This window comes from Rattus norvegicus, chromosome 9 (genome assembly GCF_021556685.1).
Source record: "Rattus norvegicus strain SHRSP/BbbUtx chromosome 9, alternate assembly SHRSP_T2T, whole genome shotgun sequence".
Classification (NCBI taxonomy): domain Eukaryota; kingdom Metazoa; phylum Chordata; class Mammalia; order Rodentia; family Muridae; genus Rattus; species Rattus norvegicus.
In genome coordinates this window covers 76,703,472-76,722,478 of record NC_141542.1, presented here as the reverse complement: position 1 = coordinate 76,722,478, position 19,007 = coordinate 76,703,472, and the positions used below count along the sequence as shown (strand labels likewise).

Below are 19,007 nucleotides of genomic sequence, written 5' to 3'. Positions count from 1 at the left end.
TATTTCTTATTTACATTGCAAACGTTATTCCCTTTCCCGGTTTCCTGTCCATCAGCCCTCTAACCCCTTCCCCTTCCCTTCTATATGCGTGTTCCCCTCCCCATCCACCCCCCATTACTGCCCCACACCCAACAATCCTCTATCCTGGAGGTCCAACCTTGGCAGGACCAAGGACTTCCCCTTCCACTGGTGTTCCAACAATGTTATTCACTGCTACATAATGAATCTTAATAGATGCAATAGAAGTATGTGACAAATTCAACATCATTTTATATTATAAATTATTTTCAGAGTAATTAAGATATGAACTCCAAAGCATGCCACCACACGTGTGAACTACATGGAATGCTGGCTTTGTGTTCCAAATACCTCAATCACCTGCATATGAAATCTTATTAGCTCAGGGACCTTCTCTCTTGGTTGCTGTCCTATGTTTAATACATTTTTTTTTTAGCATTTCTAAAATTAAATGCCTTGTCACAAAGGCTTTCAGAAGACTAGGTAATTTGAAAATAAAATTTAAATGCTGATAACAGTTTGGAAGAAATACATTAGTACCAGATTTTTATATTAGTGAAGGTCCCAGAGTACCTTACCTTTTCTTGTCTAAACTGACAAGAAAGTATTTTCTTGTTACTGTGAATTTTGATCACATGAGTTGTTAATATATAATAAAATCTGGTTGTGATAAATACTTTGATCTGTAGCTGGATTTAGTTACTTTGTGTGTTCTTCTTTTTCCCACCCTCTATCCCCCTCCCCTTCACTCCCCTATCACTAGATAGGAACGGAAGAAGGATAGAGCGAAGAGAGAAAGATCGATATCCCCGAGTACTTATGTGAACTACATAACACTCCCTTAGGTTCTCAAACAGGGACACCTAAGGGAATGCTTTATGTAGTTCACGTAAGGACTCAGAAGCCACTAAAGCTACCATCCATAGTGGTGTTGTGCCTGTTCAGGAAGTTTCCAGAATACCTAAAGACTACCAAGGAGCCAATTCCGATACAGTCCCTCTACTTTATTCAAGCCTGAGTTGGGGCTCACTGCTGCCACTGCCACAGCTGGACAGGAGGGTGAAGCCCCGAGCCTTCAGCAGGACAAGGGTTTATAGGAAATGTCGAGCAAGCGATGGGGTGCCCAGCCTGGCAAACATCTCTCTGAGTGACTGTTGTAAGCCGACAGGCGGGTGCTCTGCAGCAAACTATGAACATTTACAAAGGGTCTGGAAGTACATCCGGGACTATCAGACTAATCCTGATTGGCTGTTGCTAGGGAGTATCTAGGGAGTAGATGATTGTATATCTGTTTGTCTATACCGTGCCTCTCCATGAGTAGGATTAAATCTTACTAATTATTCTATATCCAACAAGTAAAACTATCTAGCTCTCAGCGAGTCCTCTGTAACTATTAATCTGATTGGAAAAAAATATATACTGACTACCACTAAGTTTATTAACATAAATCCCAAGCAGGACCAGCTGGGGAATTGTACTGACTACTCAACTAGCTGCATAGATACCCTCCAGGCTCCTCTTTCAAAACCATCTTCACTTTTTATGCATGCTCTGTACTGTATCTTCTTCCCTTTGTTGTTTTTTCAAATTAATATATTATCATATTATGTATGTATGTATGCATGTATGTATGCATGCGTTTATGTTGAGTATGGGAGCTGAATTCCAATCCTCACACTTATGGCAAATACTTGATCAACTGAGACATATCGCAAGTCCAGGATTTTCTGTTGTTCTAAAGGTAAGGCAGAGTAGAAAAATCAAAAAAGAGAGGGGAAAAGGTTAATGATCTTTCTTTCTCTTTTTTTTTTTTTTTTTCTGGAGCTGGGGACCAAACCCAGGGCCTTGCGCTTGCTGGGCAAGCGCTCTACCACTGAGCTAAATCCCCAACCCCTTTCTTTCTCTTTTAATCATACAATTCTGTTATCACTCAAAATATATGAGGCAGTGCTTGAAAATACCATGGTACCAAATGTGGAGTCAGAAATTACTTGGATGTTTTCATATGCTGTTCTACATTCATGGCTGGAGGTTGTCAGAGAATGACCAGAAACAGTCAGTACTCTCCTTCCTTGTGGGCCCAGGGGATCTAAACCAGTGTGCTCAGGCTCAATGGCAAGTGGTTGTACATGCTGAGCCACACTGCTGGCACTGACACTCTTGATGTGTGGCTGTGCACGTGTGGAGTCAAGGACAACACTGCGAAGCTGGTTCTCTGCTTCCCCCTCCGCTTCTGTTTTGGGGCATTAAACTCAGGTCATCACACTTGAATCTTTACCCATCAAGCCGTGTGTGTGTGTGTGTGTGTGTGTGTGTGTATGAGTGTGCAGCATATATGTATATGCTAATGATTGTTAATCCTTAAAAACTATCAGGCTTCAAACTGCTCTAAATCTTCAGTCAAAAATCTCAGCTACTAAAGCATTTATCACCATCTTATTTAAAATGAAAAAAACTTTCACTATCTCCTAGAAAAGCATATTTTCAAAAACTAACACATAAGAAAAAACAGAATTTTTAATAAAAAATTACATTATAATAAGAACACTGTACATCAAGTTACAATATATACATACACATTTTGAAATCTTTTTACAAACCCGGTATAAAGTAAACACTGTCTCATACCCACATGATTACATATATAGTTTGACAGGATAGAAACAAGATGAAGCACAAGCTGGGGCTAAGATTAAAAACTTCAATACCGGACCCAGAGTTCATGTTTCCTATCACTTCTGTGGTGGTTAGGAAACATTTACTTTGCATAAGATGTTAAAGCTTTTTAAGTACATTGGCTGCTTACATAGAAAATTACTACTGGGGGGAAAGTCTCCTGTGGTGGTTCATCGATAATTTCCTGGTGTATATACAAAGTTTACTTGGAGGTTTTGAACAAGAAAACTACAAAGAAACAATCCAGGCTATGATTATGAATTCCTAACTGCTTATTTTAAATGTCCAGCTCCCCCTCAGCTCCTACTCCATCTTGTCATACATGAACCAAAGGGTACTATCAAAGTTTGCTGTGGAGTTGTTAAGTGAATGCCAAATACAGAGACTGAAATTTTTATACACTTGTGTTTAAGATCTGGTACATTTGTAAAGAATTAAACATTTAAATATGTAAACATAGTTTTCGAATACTGATGCTAAGCACCTTTGGCCAATACTGACACGCTGTGACTACACATGAGTTTAGAAGACAAATGAATTTTTAAACTTATTAGATACCATCTTTAAGAACTACTTATTTAAATACACAAAAATATTAATAGTTCCAGTTTCTACCTAAAAAAATGCAAGAATATACAATTAGGGATTTAAGTGTTCAGTTTTCTGTTTTCTTTTTGTTTGTGGGAAGAATATATGTAACTTTCTATTCTCATGATAAAAAATATTAACAGAAGACCTATTCAAACAGAATGAAGTGACAGAAACATGTTTTTTTTCTTTCTTCCTGGGTCTCACTATGTAGCTCTGGCTGTCCTGATCTCACTGTGTCGGCCAGGCTACCCTGGAGCTCACAGAGATCCACTGAAACTAAAGGTGTCTGCCGCTATGCCTGGTGGAGTGGAGTGACAGAAACACATGTCACGGTATGTGTTCCTGATTACATAGTAACCATCAGATCCTCTGCTCTTCTCTCCTTGCCCTCACACAACAGAAATTGACTAGTTTGTTCCTTAACAGCATTTCTCCTTAGCAATCCAAATAAAAAAAGAATGTCTCCAAGAGAATATTCCTCTGTGAGTGAATATTTAGTAATAAACCATAATCATTATTGAAAGATGAAAACCTGTTCTTGAAACAGTTTCTATAACACAGATAACGAAACCTGTAATTCAGTCCTAAACTACATACTAATTTGATCTTGTTCCTGTTAAGTATGCACAGACTAAGAGAACCTAGATTTTGAAGTGACTAGAGTTGTATTAAACTTAGTATAATATATTCAGGTTTAGTCGTCTGCTGCTATAAATACTGGCACCAGATATCTTCAGTTCTTTCTTTTAAAAAAGAAAAGCAGTTCCTATTAACAATCATACGTGTAATTATATATGAACTTTGCTTTCAATAGGGCTATAATAAACTTTATGTTGACTAGGATATAGATGTAAAGATAATGAATTTTAGAGTTCTGCCTACTTTTAAAATAACAGTGTTTTATCTTTAGGTACAGGTCATACACCTAAAGCAAAGTGAATAATAATGGGAAATCAGACTTTAGGAAAGTCGATCCACATAAAGTATCAAGGTCAGGTATCAATTACATTGTTCATGCTTTGAATATTAAACTTTAATATCCATTTAAGTTCTTATTTTTAAAAATAAAAATTTACATAACTCAAAAATGAATCTCCAGAAAAAGAATCTTGTAGGTGATCCCCCTTTCTTTCTTAGTAAGGTCTCACTATGTAGCCTAGGCAAATCTGAGTTTACAAACCAAGTTCTCTCCCTCCTCAGTGCTGGGATTACAGACGTGCACCACTACCCTTCAGCTAGGTTAATTTCATGAGAGTTACATTTGAAATTTCTACCTAGTCACTCTTCCATGAAAACAACTTTATAATAAACATACTGGTTACTAGTTATTTGGTACTAAGTATAAATGTACTTATTTAACAAACAAATATCAGATCAGATATTTTAATGTTTCAAATATGAACTAAATTTGAAGCTATATATACTTACCTTGAAATATATAAATTGTAATACTATCAATTCAGTAAGAACACTAGTACAGAAAAAATGTAAATACTATTTAAACTATTTTCTAGTCGAAATTGAATATTTAAAAAACAACAAAAATTTTGCTATCATCAAAAGTTCCCCCAAATGATCTGTAAACAGTAGGGAATTCTAACCTTTCCCCCCAATACTCTGAATTTTTTATATTTCTATTCCTAGGTAGGGATTTGCCTCCAATTCCATATAAAAATATGCCAAATACATTGATTTGTGTTATTTATCTGATTAATTCAACTTTTCAAAACTTACCAAGTCACTGAAATTTCTGACAGATGACCTTTAGTACCATTCCTTTACAGTTAAAGATATAAAACTGAGGATAAACTGCAAATTCAGCATTGAGGGATGTGACTGGTGGCTCTATGCTACCATAGAAATCTATGGCTCTATCTTTCCAGATAAACAGATGATAAGTATTCTCTTACCTGTCTGTTAATCAAAACTCTTCTCACAGCTTTAAATTTTCTGACACACCTATATGTGCACTCACATACTGCTTTATTGTTGGTCTTTTCTGTCTTGTAAGAACCAAAACTGGATATAACTATTTACGTTCACACTAAATTACTGTGTATAACTTCAGATAGATGATCTTTTAAAATACTTGCCTTACTGAATAATAAAAAAATTGTAGGAATACAAAATAAAGTAAAATATTTCTTAAGGGAAATACAAATATAGAATTGGCAACAAATATTTGAATTTTAAGTCAAAACTGCCCATCATCCACTCTGGTCCAGTGATATACCATGCCCTGACAATCTTCACCTTCTAAGACATCAGAAGGGGCCAGATCTGTAAATTCTGAAAAACTTGAAATATTTATGTAGCAGACACGTTTTTACAGTCCAGCAAAGTCTTTGCTTCTGTAGACAGTGTTGGCTCATTGGGTTCTTGTTTAACTTGGTTCATGGACAGAGTATCTTCTTCAACTTTGAAACAAACAAACAAAAAATCAGAGGGTTTAGAAAATGTTTTATGACATTTTGGTCTTTAAAATTATGCACATTTAAAGTCAGGCACAGTGCCATATGCCTGTGGTCGCAGCACTGGAGCAATCAGGTGGAGGATCAGGAATTCAAAGTCATCCTTAGTAACACAGCCAACACAAGGCCAGCCTGATCTGAGACTTTATCATAAAATATATATAATTAAACATATATAATATATATTTAAAATAAATGCAAATATGCCAAAATTTAGAAAAGGGTCACGGTGACACTGAGAAAAATATTTTGGCATATTTGAAAACACAGTGGTGGGGGCTGGAGAGATGGCTCAGTGGTTAAGAGCACTGACTGCTCTTCTCAAGGTCCTGAGTTCAAATCCCAGCAACCACATGGTGGCTCACAACCATCTGTAATGGGATCTGATGCCCTCTATATAATAAATAAATAAATCTTCAAAAAAAAAAAAAAAGAAAACACAGTGGCACATCTTAAAATGATAGCTGTCTCAGCTGGGTGACCTATGTGTTTGCTTATCTAAAACACTTAAGACCTAAGCAGAGATCTCCACTGCGACTCTAACCACATGGACAGCACCGGCAGACCAGCAGTAACACTCCAACTGGTCAGTGCAATACTTAACATCTTCATCTTTTTGTTTGTTTTGGTTTTCAGACAAGGTCTCACTATGTAGCCCATGCTGGTCTTGAACTCAGAGATCAAGTGCATGCACCATTATGCCCAATCTCAAATTTCATTGTATTTTATTAAGTAACTCCACCCTTTAGTTGCTCTTAGAAAGCAGAGGTTAGAGGGACTGGCTTGTTAGGCAATGTACCGAATACATCCAGTACTGTAACACAGACGTATACTGGAGTTCAATCAGACATGGGGACCCATAGAAGATGGATTTGAATGACCCCAAGAGCTCACATCTAGTGAAATGACCCCCGCAGATTGACCTCACTAGATAAAGCAAACAGATTTGGACTAAAAAGGGTTTCTTTGAAAGCCATTTGGAATCATGCTTTCAGAAACGCTACGTGATGACACAGGGTGGGAGCATGTTAGAAAGGAAGAAAGCTTTAGAAGGTAAGAATGCCTGGGCTGAGTTCCCTCTTCTATCACTTACCAAACACAAACATTAGGCAAGTCCTTAACTTACCTATCTCTAGGATGGGAATATAGCAAATCTATGTTCTAAGAATAACTTCTGTGAAGACTGTTATACTTCAAAGCAAAATGCATACTTGTCTTTTCCCATAGAAGCACACCAGCACTCAGAAACAAGTTGTGGGATTGGGGAGATGGCTCAGAGTATCAGGGTTCAGTTCCTAGCACCCACATGGTTTATAACCATCTGTAACTCTAGTTCTAGAAGATCCAATACCCTTCTTTACCCTCCCTTGGTACCAAGCATACATGTAGTGCACATACATACACACAGGCAAAACACTTGTATGCATGATAAAATAAATACATGTGGGGTAGGCGGCAGTAGCACATACTTTAACTCCAACACTTGAAAGGCAGGAGCAGGCAGATGTCTGTGAGTTCAAGGCCAGCCTGGTTCCAGCATAGTGAGACCCCGTATCAAAAAAATAACAGAAAAGTATCAGAAATAAAAGAATGATTTCCCTCTCATCCTCTTTCCTTCTTTTCCTGTCTGTACTGGGGACTGGACCCGATTCTTAGGCCTATGGAGTAAAGTACTCTAGTACCCCAGCCCTCTTTTTGACACAGGATCTTGCTAAGTTGCTGGTGTGGGACTTGTTTTGTAGCTGACGGTGTCTCCTTCTGCCTAAGCCTTCTAAGTGCTAGGATAAACAATGAGAATTTCATTGGGATTAAATAATTAGGAAAAAAATAAGAAAAAATATGGTTAGTGAAACCTCACAATTTTTTTCTCATAATTTTGTTTGTACTATACCATGTTATAAACCCTCTAGGTAGAAATGACTGGTTTTCCTTTTATTTGATGTAGTGATCAAAGGTTAGGAAAGGTTAAAAAGAACTGTAAATCGATGGTAACTTACCAAGAGCTGGATGGCTGTCTAGGATGTGTATTGGAATGGTGTGTGCATCTCCCAACAGAGTCCTCTTTACATTTCCTTCCAGATTCCCAGCATCCTCAGCATCCTCACCTCCCACCAGCTGATCCACTGCAACTAGGTTCTGAACTGACTCCGGAAGACTGCCCATGGGAGAGGCCGTGCTGCTGTTCTCGGGTAGGCAAGTGTCTGTTCCAAGGTTTTGACTCTGGCCAAGCAGTAGAGAGTGGTTATTGGCTTCAGCATTTCCTGCCGTATCAAGGCCGGGGGGACTGGAGGATGGATGGCTATTTACTGACACCAAAGCCTGGGATCCATCAGGAGAGGAGAGTCTTGGCTGCAACTTCAAAGCCTTCCAAAGAGAAAAGAGTGTCATCACAATATTCGGATTTACTATGACATTCTTGTAGGGTAGTCTTTGATTTAAAAAAAAGCGACAGGTTTTTACTGACCAACAGTCTGTGAAGGCAGAGACAAGGGCCGCAGGAAAGGTAGGACATCAAAGCAGTCATTGGTTCTCAAATTTTCAAAACATATTACCTGAGCTCACATTTTACATCACTCACAGAGGATTGGAAAATTAGTAATGGAGAAATATATGGCCATTATTGTAATTTCAGAACAAGTATCTGAAATCCATAGAAAAGAAGTTCTGGGAGAGAAAGATGCCTAGATTTATCTGTTTAATGGGTACCTACCTGTAAATGTGTAAATATTTTGGGCTGAAATGAAGAAAGTGGGGAGAGCAAGGGAAGTGGTTCTGGAGACAAAGAAGTTTGTGTCTGACTTGTCCCCATTTTGCTGGTAATCGGCTCTTTTAGTAAATTTCCTAAATTAAACAAGAGATAGACAAATTATTTTATTGAACTTTATAACAAACATTACTATTAGAATCAGAAGCGAATCAAATAATCATTAGTAAGCTAGGCAAGGGTGGCAAATGCATGTAGTTCCTGAACTCTGGAGGGGACACAGGAGGATCAGTAGTCAAGGGAATTCTTGGCTATAGAAGTGAGTTTGGGGAGAGACTGGGCTACTTGGCACTCTGTCTGCAAACAAACAAACAAACAAACAAAATATCAATTAACAAACACACAGCCAAGCATGGTGGCACATGGGAGGCAGAGGCAGGTGGATCTCTGTTAACGGAGGGCAGCCTGGTAAGTTCCAGGCAGTCAGGGCTACTTACTTACTTACTAACTTCATAGTAAGACCCTGTCTCAAAATTAATGAATTAATCAATCAATGCATAACCCCAAACGAGCCTGGCACGGTATCTTCTGCTTGTAATTTCTAGCACTTCTGTGGCTAACGAATGAGGACTATCATGAGTTTGAGACCAACCTAAAATAGTCCAGCCCAGCCCAGGAATAGAATGAGACCTTTTCAAATCAACAACAAAGAAGCAAAAACCAAAACACACACAGAAACATAGACACACCCACAAACAAACAGAGCATGTATCTACTTCACTGTTTCTAGAACCTGTCAGATCATTATGACTTCCTAGGACAGAGTCTGTAACCCCAGCACTAGGGGAGTGGAGAAGGCAGGCAGGCCCCAGGAACTTTCTGACCAGCTCAGACAGGAGCTCCAGGTTTAGCCATAAACCCTGTCTCAAAATAAAATTAAAAAAAAAAAAGATGTGGGAGAAATGGGGGAAGACACCTGCCATTAATCTCTGGCCTTCATACATGCATATACACCTTTGCACATGAGCACACACATGAAACAAAAACGTTATATTAGATATCTAAAATTATTTCCAAATATAACATTAATTGATTTTTATGCTATAAAAATATGCAAAATAAACCAAGTGGTGGTGGCACATGCCTTCAATCCCAGTATTTGGGAGACAGAGGCAGGTAGATCTCTTAGTCCAAGGCCAGCTTGGTCTACAGAATGAGTTCTAGGACTACACAGAGAAACCCTATCTTGAAAAACAAAATTACAAAAAACAAAAAATTCAAAATACTATACCTTCTGCAAATGTAACTGTTACAGTCTCTCTGAGGATATTTCCACTATCTGTAGTCCACTGAAGCTGAAATGAGAACATTTGTTTCAGTAAAACACAGTACTTATGCTAAAAATAATCTTAAAACATTAAGGCAACTATATTTTCTTTTTAAAGTTTACTTTTATTTACACACACATGTGGGCACATGTGTGCATATGCTTATGTACACACATGCCTTAGCATACACGTAGAAATCAGAAGACAACTTTTGGAAACCAGTTCTCTCTTTCTATCAGGTGGGCTCTGATCAAACCCAGGTAGTCAGGATAGGTGGCAAGCACCTTTACCACATAGCCATCTAGCCAGCTCTATTTTCTCTTCTTACAGTGTGTGTGTGTGTGTGTGTGTGTGTGTGTGTGTACGCACGCGGGCATGTATATGAATGCCAGAGAGAACAGTGAGTTTAGTTCCTTGGAGATGGAATCTTTCATTGGCCTGGAGCTCACCCCTTGGTGCCCAGTCAGCCTGCTCCACACATCTCCACCCCCTTGCACTGAAATAAGTTCACACCCACCATACATTTTTAGGTGGGTTCTGGGGAATCACACTTGGATAATCATGTTTGGAAGGCAAGCACTTCGCAGAGCGAGCTCCCTCCCCAGCTCCTATCTTACTTTCATAGGATACCTTGTGTGTTGCTCTGTAATTATCCTCTTTACTTTTGAATTCAGGTATCAACAATTTGGATAGAAAGTGTAAATGACAAATCTATTTTATTTCTTGAATTCTCGACACCAATAACTAACCGTTTGAACAGACAGATAGACACGCACATGCACACGCACACGTGCACACACACCATCTCAGCAGGTCTAGCATTTGAAATCCAAGTGCTAGGCCTAGAAGGATAGCTCAAGAGTTAAGAGCACCAACTGATCTTCCAGAAGACCTGGGTTAAATTCCGAGAAACCACAATAGTGGCTCACAACCATCCATAACCAGGTTCAGGGGCTTCTGACCTGGGCCCCAAGCATGCAAGTAAAACATCCACATATATTAAAAAATAAGTAAAAATTTAAAATGTTCAAATTCTAAAACATGGAAAGTAAAAAGCCAGGAAGGTAAAGTTAGTACTACTGAGACTTTAATTGCAAACTCACTACCTCATATAATCGCTGACTACTGCATAATTATGATAAAACTGCCTTAGAAATTACTAATATTGACAGGGAAACTATGACATACAAATATGAGGTCAAAAGTAATACTCATATGGCATACAGAACTCACATCAAAACTGTGCATTTGAACTACTTAACCATGACCACCTCTTTTTAAAAATGGAGGGAGGGATATACTCAGTATGTGCTCAATAAATATCTGTAAGCTAAATAATTAATTCTCATAAACAATACTGTTATATTTAGATTCAGAAGTCTGTCTCTCCTCTTGGTGAGAGCAGTAAATAGTCATCTTCTGAGGGCTAGTAGTATTTGTATTTTAGAAAATTACCTAGTGCGTTTTCTTGAGTCATAATTGAGATGGGTGACAGTAGCCCTTTCTACCAGGCTAAGTACTGACAGGAGCTTGAGACTCTACAGTGTTGGCAGGAGCTGAGAAAGCTCTAACGAGGCAAAGAAGTGGGTGTGAACATACCGTTGCTGGAATAATCTCTGAGTTATATACCACATCTCCAGTCTGCAAGGATTTCTGTACCTCGTGGATATGATTTTTGATATCATTTACAGTTGGAAAAAAAGATAAATTATGTCTTTCAGGTACCTCATCAGGTTTGAACAGTTCTCTTTCCACAAATTTTCTGTGGAAGATATAAAATAAAAACATAACTATAATGATATACTTACAGATCAAAAGAAAGGTTCGTTTTTAATATAAACATTTATAAAGTATAATTCATATTTCTGTAAGGAATTCATATATGCCACTTTAGATTTCTGACTATTTATCAAAGCAATAGAATTCACACAGATTAAAGGAAGGTGCTATTTTACTGGTTCAAAGCACACACATTACAGAGCTTTGACATGTTTATGAATTAAACTTGAACCACAATCCTCAGCTGGAACATAATTCTGATTTTAGATCCTTACCATGTTAGGAACAATTCTGAACACACTAGAGGTATTTCCTTTAACGATTGCTGTGATCATGTGACCAGGTGTAATTATCAGTCCCACTTTCCAGGTGAGGGAGATGAAGACTGAGGAAGATGAAGCCGCCCTGAGTTATATTCCTACTAATTAAGTAGGAAAACATGGGCCAATTTCTAATTCGTATACATAAACATCATGCTACACTGTTTCCAAAAGGCCTTAAATAAATTACATGAAACTTGATGGTTTAAATATCACACAAAGGTAAGATATTGTAAGAAAGGAAGCATTGGTACAGAATTATATGAAAATAAATACATAAATCGAGGTGTAACACGTGTGCTTTATGCATTACATTTATTACTTTTCCTCTCAGTCTCTTTTTAAATAATTTGAAGCAGCTGGGCAGTAGTGGTACGTGCCCCTAACCCCAGCACTCCACAGGAGGATCTGAAAAACCCTATCTTGAAAAAAAAATTAAAAGTAAATAATAATAAATAATTTGAAGTAAGTAGATTGGCCAAATGTTAGAAAACAGTGGATGGCCTTACTAAATCTTAGCTTTGTTTTGTAGGCCTCAACGAAAATAAAGCTTCTAAATATAAAGGCCATAAAGTAACTAAAAAGCAATGGTTGTCTGCTGCATTCTGCTGTATACACTTTTGACCCCAGTACTAGGGACACAGAGGCAAGGGGACCTCTATGAGTTCCAGGCCAGCCTGGTCTACATAGTGAGTTCCAGTCTCGTCAGAACTACACAGCGAGACTGAATCTCAAAAAAAAATCTTCTTATAAGTACTCATTTTGTTATTCAGGTTTCACTTCACAATAACCAGGAAGAGCCAGGCATCACAGCATTACACAGGCTATAAAACTAGAGCAAGATTTCAGCTGAGTCTGTCTTTCAAGCCAATTATTTACAAACTCTGAATTTCCATTTTCTCATATGTAAAATGGGGACAAATGCATCATCTTTACTAAGCCATTGAAAAATGATATATTTAAAGGTTTAGCCAAATATGTGCTATACACATAGTAATTGTCTTATTATAAAAATTATTTTGTATTTAATCTTGATAGTTCTTCACCAATTGTATTTATAGTATTTTGGACTAGCTTTAATGGTACTCTCAAGATAATTTTTTAATTATTATTGTAGTGAGACATAACATATATAATCAAACATAACATTACATATTGTTATAGTAAATAGTTTAGTTTATTATCTTTTTAAAAATCTAATATTTTAAGTAATTTTCTGAGAACTTCATAAAAGCATATATTCATTCTATTTTGATCATATCCATTCCCTGTATTATAATAAATACTATTTCATTTCAAATAATCTAAAATAAATACCTTAGCTTAGATTTTTGATTCTACAAGTTTTTCTCTCTCTGCAAGGTTCTTTTTTGTTGTTGTTGTTTGTTTGTTTGTTTGTTTGTTTGTTTGTTTTTTCGGAGCTGGGGACCGAACCCAGGGCCTTGTGCTTGCTAGGCAAGCGCTCTACCACTGAGCTAAATCCCCAACCCCAAGTTTTTCTCTCTCTCTGAGATATGTATCATGTCATTCAATTCATTACAGAGTTAGTGGCTTACACCCATAATCTCAGCACTTGGTTGGCTGAGATAGAAGGAATGCTGAAAATTGAAAGCCAGCCTGGACTATATATAAAATTAAATTAAATTAGCTAAATTAAAGTAATCATTTAAAAATAATCCAGTCTGCCAAAGATGTAGTACTTAAATGAATGAGTATTTGGAATTATATTAAGACATACTATATAAAGGATTGCCAAGCATTAGTGGAAACAACATTTACAGGTGAGATGAGGAAACACTCTAGCCCTCTAAGAGCATCGTCCTGGAAATTGCTACAAAGACCTGTACTGTTAAGAGTGACCACTAGGGCGACAGCTGTAAAGAAACCTGCCCCTGCCGTACCTTAGCTGCTTCCTCACTGCATACACTTGCCCCACTCCCTGGGACACTAACTCCTGGATCTTATGCGCTACTTGCGGGTGGAGACGAGAGGGCAACACACAGTTCTCATCTCTGATTATAGCCTCCTCTTCCTCAAGAGGAGACATAGGGAAAGGTGACGGTGACAAAGGGACACCGGGAGTCTCTGGTTCATGATACTGGTGAGCTTGCTGCGTAGGTAACTGCACATACCACCTGACAAGAGAATGCATCGAAAATTATCAACATTGAAGTACTAAAGTTATTTGATGATCTTAGACAAAGGCAGGAATCATAATTACTTAGGTTAATATTCATCAAGAGAAGGAATAATATTTTAAGCAAAAAAACCAGTGTGGTTATACCATGTGGAATAAAATATAAAATGTCTGACATTCAGCTCTTCTAAGATTGGCTTTATATACAATTAAGAAGGTAACTCTACCCTGGGCAGTGGTGGCTCATGCCTTCCATCCCAGCACTTGGGAGGCAGAGGCAGGTGGGTCTGTGAGTTCCGGCCAGCCAGGTCAACAGAGTGAGTTCCATTATAGCCAGGACTACACGGAGAAACTCTGTATTGAGAAACTTTAAAAAAAAGGTAACTTCATAAACTTTGACTCTGACCCCAAAGCTAAGGCAATGCAGGGGTTTACAGGGTAAAAAGATGGGCAGTAGTGAAGAGCACTTGTTGGCCTTTCAGTTGGGTTTGGGTTCCCAGCTTATAAACCTCTGTAACTCCAGCTCCAGGGGATCCAAAGCTCTCTAACTAACGTGGGCACCAGGCACACACATGGCACACATACATATACACAGGCAAACAGACAAAGCATTCTTAACTCCCACTGCCCAATGAGCAGTAGGACTGACTAAAATATGAACACGTCTCATATACAGTGGTAAGGGACTGGGGCTAGGAAAATCAATCTGGTAGAATACTGTTTTAATTGATCGTTCTTTTCATTATTATTGTTTTTACTTTTGAGATGAGGTCTCACTATGTAGCTCTGGTCAGCCTGGAACTTGGTATGTAGACTAGACTGGCTTTGAACTCAGAGATCCACTCTGCCTCTTGAGTGCTAGAATTAAAGGCATGCATCACCATGTCCAGCTTGAGCAATATTTTTGTACAAGTGTCTGTGTGTGTGTGTGTGTGTGTGTGTGTGTGTGGTGTGTATGTATGTGTGTGTGTCTGTGTGCGCGCATGTGTGTGGTGTTGGGGGTTTAATTTTGGGCTAAGCACTTAGCTAGCAAGGTGCTCTGTTGCTGAGCTATACACCAAGTGCCTGTCCTTTTACATTATTATTTGTGTGTGTGTGTGTGTGTGTGTGTGTGTGTGTGTGTGTGTGCGTGTGCACATGCGTGTGCACTTACATATGTGGAGGTCAGAGAACAACTTAAAGGAGTCAATTTTTTTCCTTTAATTATGTGTCCTGACCTCACTGAGATATCTCACTGGCCCCCTGTACTTCTGTTTGATATAAACTGATATAAACAAAATAGAGCCTAATTAAAAGTTGTATAGTTGGGGCTGGAGAGATAGTTCAACTGTTAAGAGCACTTGTTACTCTTGCAGAGGACCCAGATTTGAGCCCCAGAACCCACATGGTGGGTCACAACTATCTATAACTCAAGTGACAGAGGCTCTGATGCTCTCTTCCTACCTCAATGGCATAAAAAATGCATGTGGTACACATACATATATTCAGGCAAAACTCTTAAATACAAAATAAAATAAAGAAATCTAATAATATTTTTTAAAAATGAAAATTTTATAGTTACACACCTTAAAAATTGAATGACTTAATTATTGACTTCATTTTTAAGTTTTTATAAAAGATCATAGAAGAGCTTTTCATTATATTTGATTCATTATACATAATAAATTCTTCAACTGGACTAACATATAAAGTACAGTAAGCTAGAAATATTATGTTCCTTTCTATTTAATACATGAAGCATAAAATGGAATGTCATTAGAGCTTAACATTCACTGATGGCTGTCACAGTAATCAACAGTGTATGGCTAGCATTATATACAGATCTTGGGTAATAAAGTCAATAACTTATACAATAGCAACTAAGTTTAATACTAGTGAGGTATTTACCTTAGAAAACCATTCCTTATTGAAATAATTGAAAAGACAGAAGTAGAAGAGTCCGTGTTAGTGAAGCTAACAAGAAAACGAAAGGGTTGTGTGAGCGTCTTACCGAAGGACACCGCCCGCGTCCACCAGGTTCTTCTTCAGCATAGTGAAGGCTTTCTCCTGCTCCATCCGGATTGTCTTCCTATCAATCTGGGGGTCAGTAGGTACTCTATAGTCAGGAAATTTCTGTACCTTTTTAATGTATATCCTTTATACAAGACAAAGAAGAAACTTCTATTATACTCTCAAGGAAAATCTAACGGCAACAAAGAGCTCAAGAGAACATTTAATTTAGTATTGAGAAATTTATGGAAGACATCATATTAAGTGCATGATACTCAGAAAAGTAACAACTATCATGAACTAAATATAAATATCTAAAAATAAATATTTTTTCTGAAATTTTCTCTTCTTCATTGTACTGGAAGCCATAGTTACCTCACATTTGGTTTACTTTAATGTAAGGACCTTCTTCCAGGCTGATTGGCTTTAATTCTTTCCTCCAAGACAGGGTCTAGCCTTGGCTGTCCTAGAACTTTCTCTGTAGACCAGGCTGACCTGGAATTCACAGAAATTTGTGAGTTCTGCCTCCCTGCTTCCTGCCTCTGCCTCCTGAGTGCTGGATTTAAAAGTGTGTGTCACCACCACCGGCCAACAGTAACATAATCAAACCATTAGTGGTGGCCAATGCTTTTAATGCCGTAGTCCCAGCAGGAGAATCTTTGTCAGTTCAAGGCCAGCCTGACCTATACAGCAAGTTCCAGGACAGCAAGCCAGGGAAACTGTTCCTAAAAAAAAAAAAGTAATTTTTTACATTTGTTTTCCTCCCTCCCTGCTGCTGGCCTCCTCCCACCCCCCAGACAGTGTTTCTCTGTGTAGCCCTAGTTATCCTGGATCTCTCTCTGTAGAACAGGCTGGCCTGGAACTCAGAGATTTGCCTGCTTCTGAGTACTCAGATCTCTGTATTTTCAATCAAGCACAAATTTCTTGACAACATTCTAGATATCTCATGAGACCCTAGATTTTAAAAATATACATTTTATTTTTTATGTGCAAAGGTGTTTTGCCTGCATGCATGTCTGCACCATGTGGCTGCAGAAGTCAGAGGAGGGCTTTGGATCTACAGTGATGGACAGTTGCAAACTACTATGCTGGTGCTGCGAACTGAACCCAAGTGCTCAGAAAGATCAGCCAGTGTGCTCTCAAGTGCAGAGCCATCTTTCCAGTCCCTTTTTTCATCACGTTTATGTGTGTCTGTGTGTCTGTCTGTCTTCATGTTTCTTTTTTTTTGTTTGTTTTTGTTTTTTTTAAAGATTTATTCATTTATTATGTACAAGTACACTGTAGCTGTCTTCAGACACACCAGAAAAGGGCATCGGATCTCTTTACAGATGGTTGTGAGCCACCATGTGGTTGCTGGGAATTGAAGTCAGGACCTCTGGAAGAGCAGTCAGTGCTCTTAACCACTGAGCCATCTCTCCAGCCCTGTCTTCATGTTTCATACTGGTTTTTCTCTACCTTTCCAGTGCTGAGATACAGGCACATAGCATTACACTGGTCTTTTAAAGATTCATTTATTTTATGAGTGTGTGACTGAGTTCATATATGTGTGCCACATGAGAGCAGGAACTTGTGCAGGTCAGAAGCGGCATCCAATTCCCTGGACCTGGAGCTGTAGTTGTCTGTGAGTCCCCATGTGAGCACTGGGGACCAAATCCAGGCTCTACCAAAGCAGCATGTGCTCTTAACCACTGAGTGGTCTCTCTAGCCTCCACACCTGTCGTTTAACCTGAGAATGCTAAAGTTTATTATTTGTGTGATGCTAAAATATAATGTGTCAACTATCAACTAAGTCCAACCATGATAAATTATGAGTTTTGTTTGACAAAGGGTCCTCGTTGCTCAGGATGAACTTATGAGCTCAAATGATTCTCTCCCCTCAACCCTCCAAGCATCTGGAATTACAGACAGGAGTTACCATACTCAGCGTACACTATTATATTCTTTGAAGTGCTGTTGACTTGGCTCAGGGCTTTGTGCATGCCAGACAAGCACTGTAACCCTGAGCTGCTTTTCTATTCCCTAGCCCATAACACCTTTAACAGTTTTAAATTGACCAATGAACATTTTCAATGTCTAAAAGAGTATTACTATAAAACATAAAAAAAAATCTTTCATTGGTTCACTTCTCTATTCTCGACCAGATCACTCATGATTTGTGTGTGTGTGGCTAGCCTGGAAGGCATGAGATCCTATCTCAAAAAAATCCATTTTCTCATAGCTTACATAACTATCTGTAGAGAGTTAATTAAATGTTATTCTTACAAGTGGAATATCACATCACTGTTTAAAAGAGAGAGTTTCCATGTACCTCTGTGAAGTCACTGTGAGGGTGCAGGAGCAATGAAAACAGAGAGTAAGTGCATGCCACATGCGCACCGCTCCGCATGTGATATCTGCACCGGATACTCACTGTAGGCTTTCAGATGAAGAATAGATCGATACGGAGTCAGAGAGAAGAGGGAACTGTTACCTAACTTTAAGGAAATAAAACTTTAGTGGGCTTTATGGACATTTTAGGGTAGAGAGGATATGTGTGTATTCATGAACACATATATTCAAATGACTCAAAATCCATTGGGATTTCAGGCTTTAAGAGGGAACATACAAAACAGTAATAAGAGAAAAACCTAGTATTCACTGTGCATGTTTTTGAGATGCTTAAACTTAATAAAAAGGCTTGTATTTGCTATTGAAAAATAAGAGTTTAATGCAGAAAGATGAGTTTAAGAAGAGATACAACAAGCTTACCTGGCTGGACAAGTAGCTTTGTAGAGATGACAAGACCTACTTTCTTGCTCGCTGATTTTTTTTAACTGAAAACCTTTTCTCCTTGGTCCATACTGACACTCCATTACAACAGCTCGACTTCCTGTGCACCAAAACCAACCGATGACAGTGATTCATGTGTTTATGTATTTTCAACAGATTTTTAAAATGTGGGCTGTGATAAGTGCAAATTCTACACTTTTAATTACATAAGCTCTTAGAACAAAT

General features: G+C 38.2%; 1 protein-coding gene across 10 annotated transcripts in view; it reads right to left on the bottom strand.

Moving 5' to 3' along the window:
* Nucleotides 1–2,517: 2,517 nt before the first annotated feature.
* Nucleotides 2,518–19,007, bottom strand: part of Carf (calcium responsive transcription factor) — a 49,999-nt gene continuing 33,509 nt past the window's right edge. For 9 of the 10 annotated variants that reach the window (XM_087565312.1, XM_087565316.1, NM_001106915.2 and 6 more), the window contains 8 exon segments: nucleotides 18,762–18,882; nucleotides 16,015–16,158; nucleotides 13,789–14,022; nucleotides 11,388–11,550; nucleotides 9,752–9,815; nucleotides 8,467–8,597; nucleotides 7,754–8,120; nucleotides 2,518–5,702 (listed from right to left, as the gene is read on the bottom strand). In XM_087565312.1, the coding sequence (XP_087421438.1) occupies nucleotides 5,593–5,702; nucleotides 7,754–8,120; nucleotides 8,467–8,597; nucleotides 9,752–9,815; nucleotides 11,388–11,550; nucleotides 13,789–14,022; nucleotides 16,015–16,158; nucleotides 18,762–18,882 (1,334 nt within the window). In that variant the 3' untranslated portion in view covers nucleotides 2,518–5,592. 10 annotated transcript variants of the gene reach the window in all.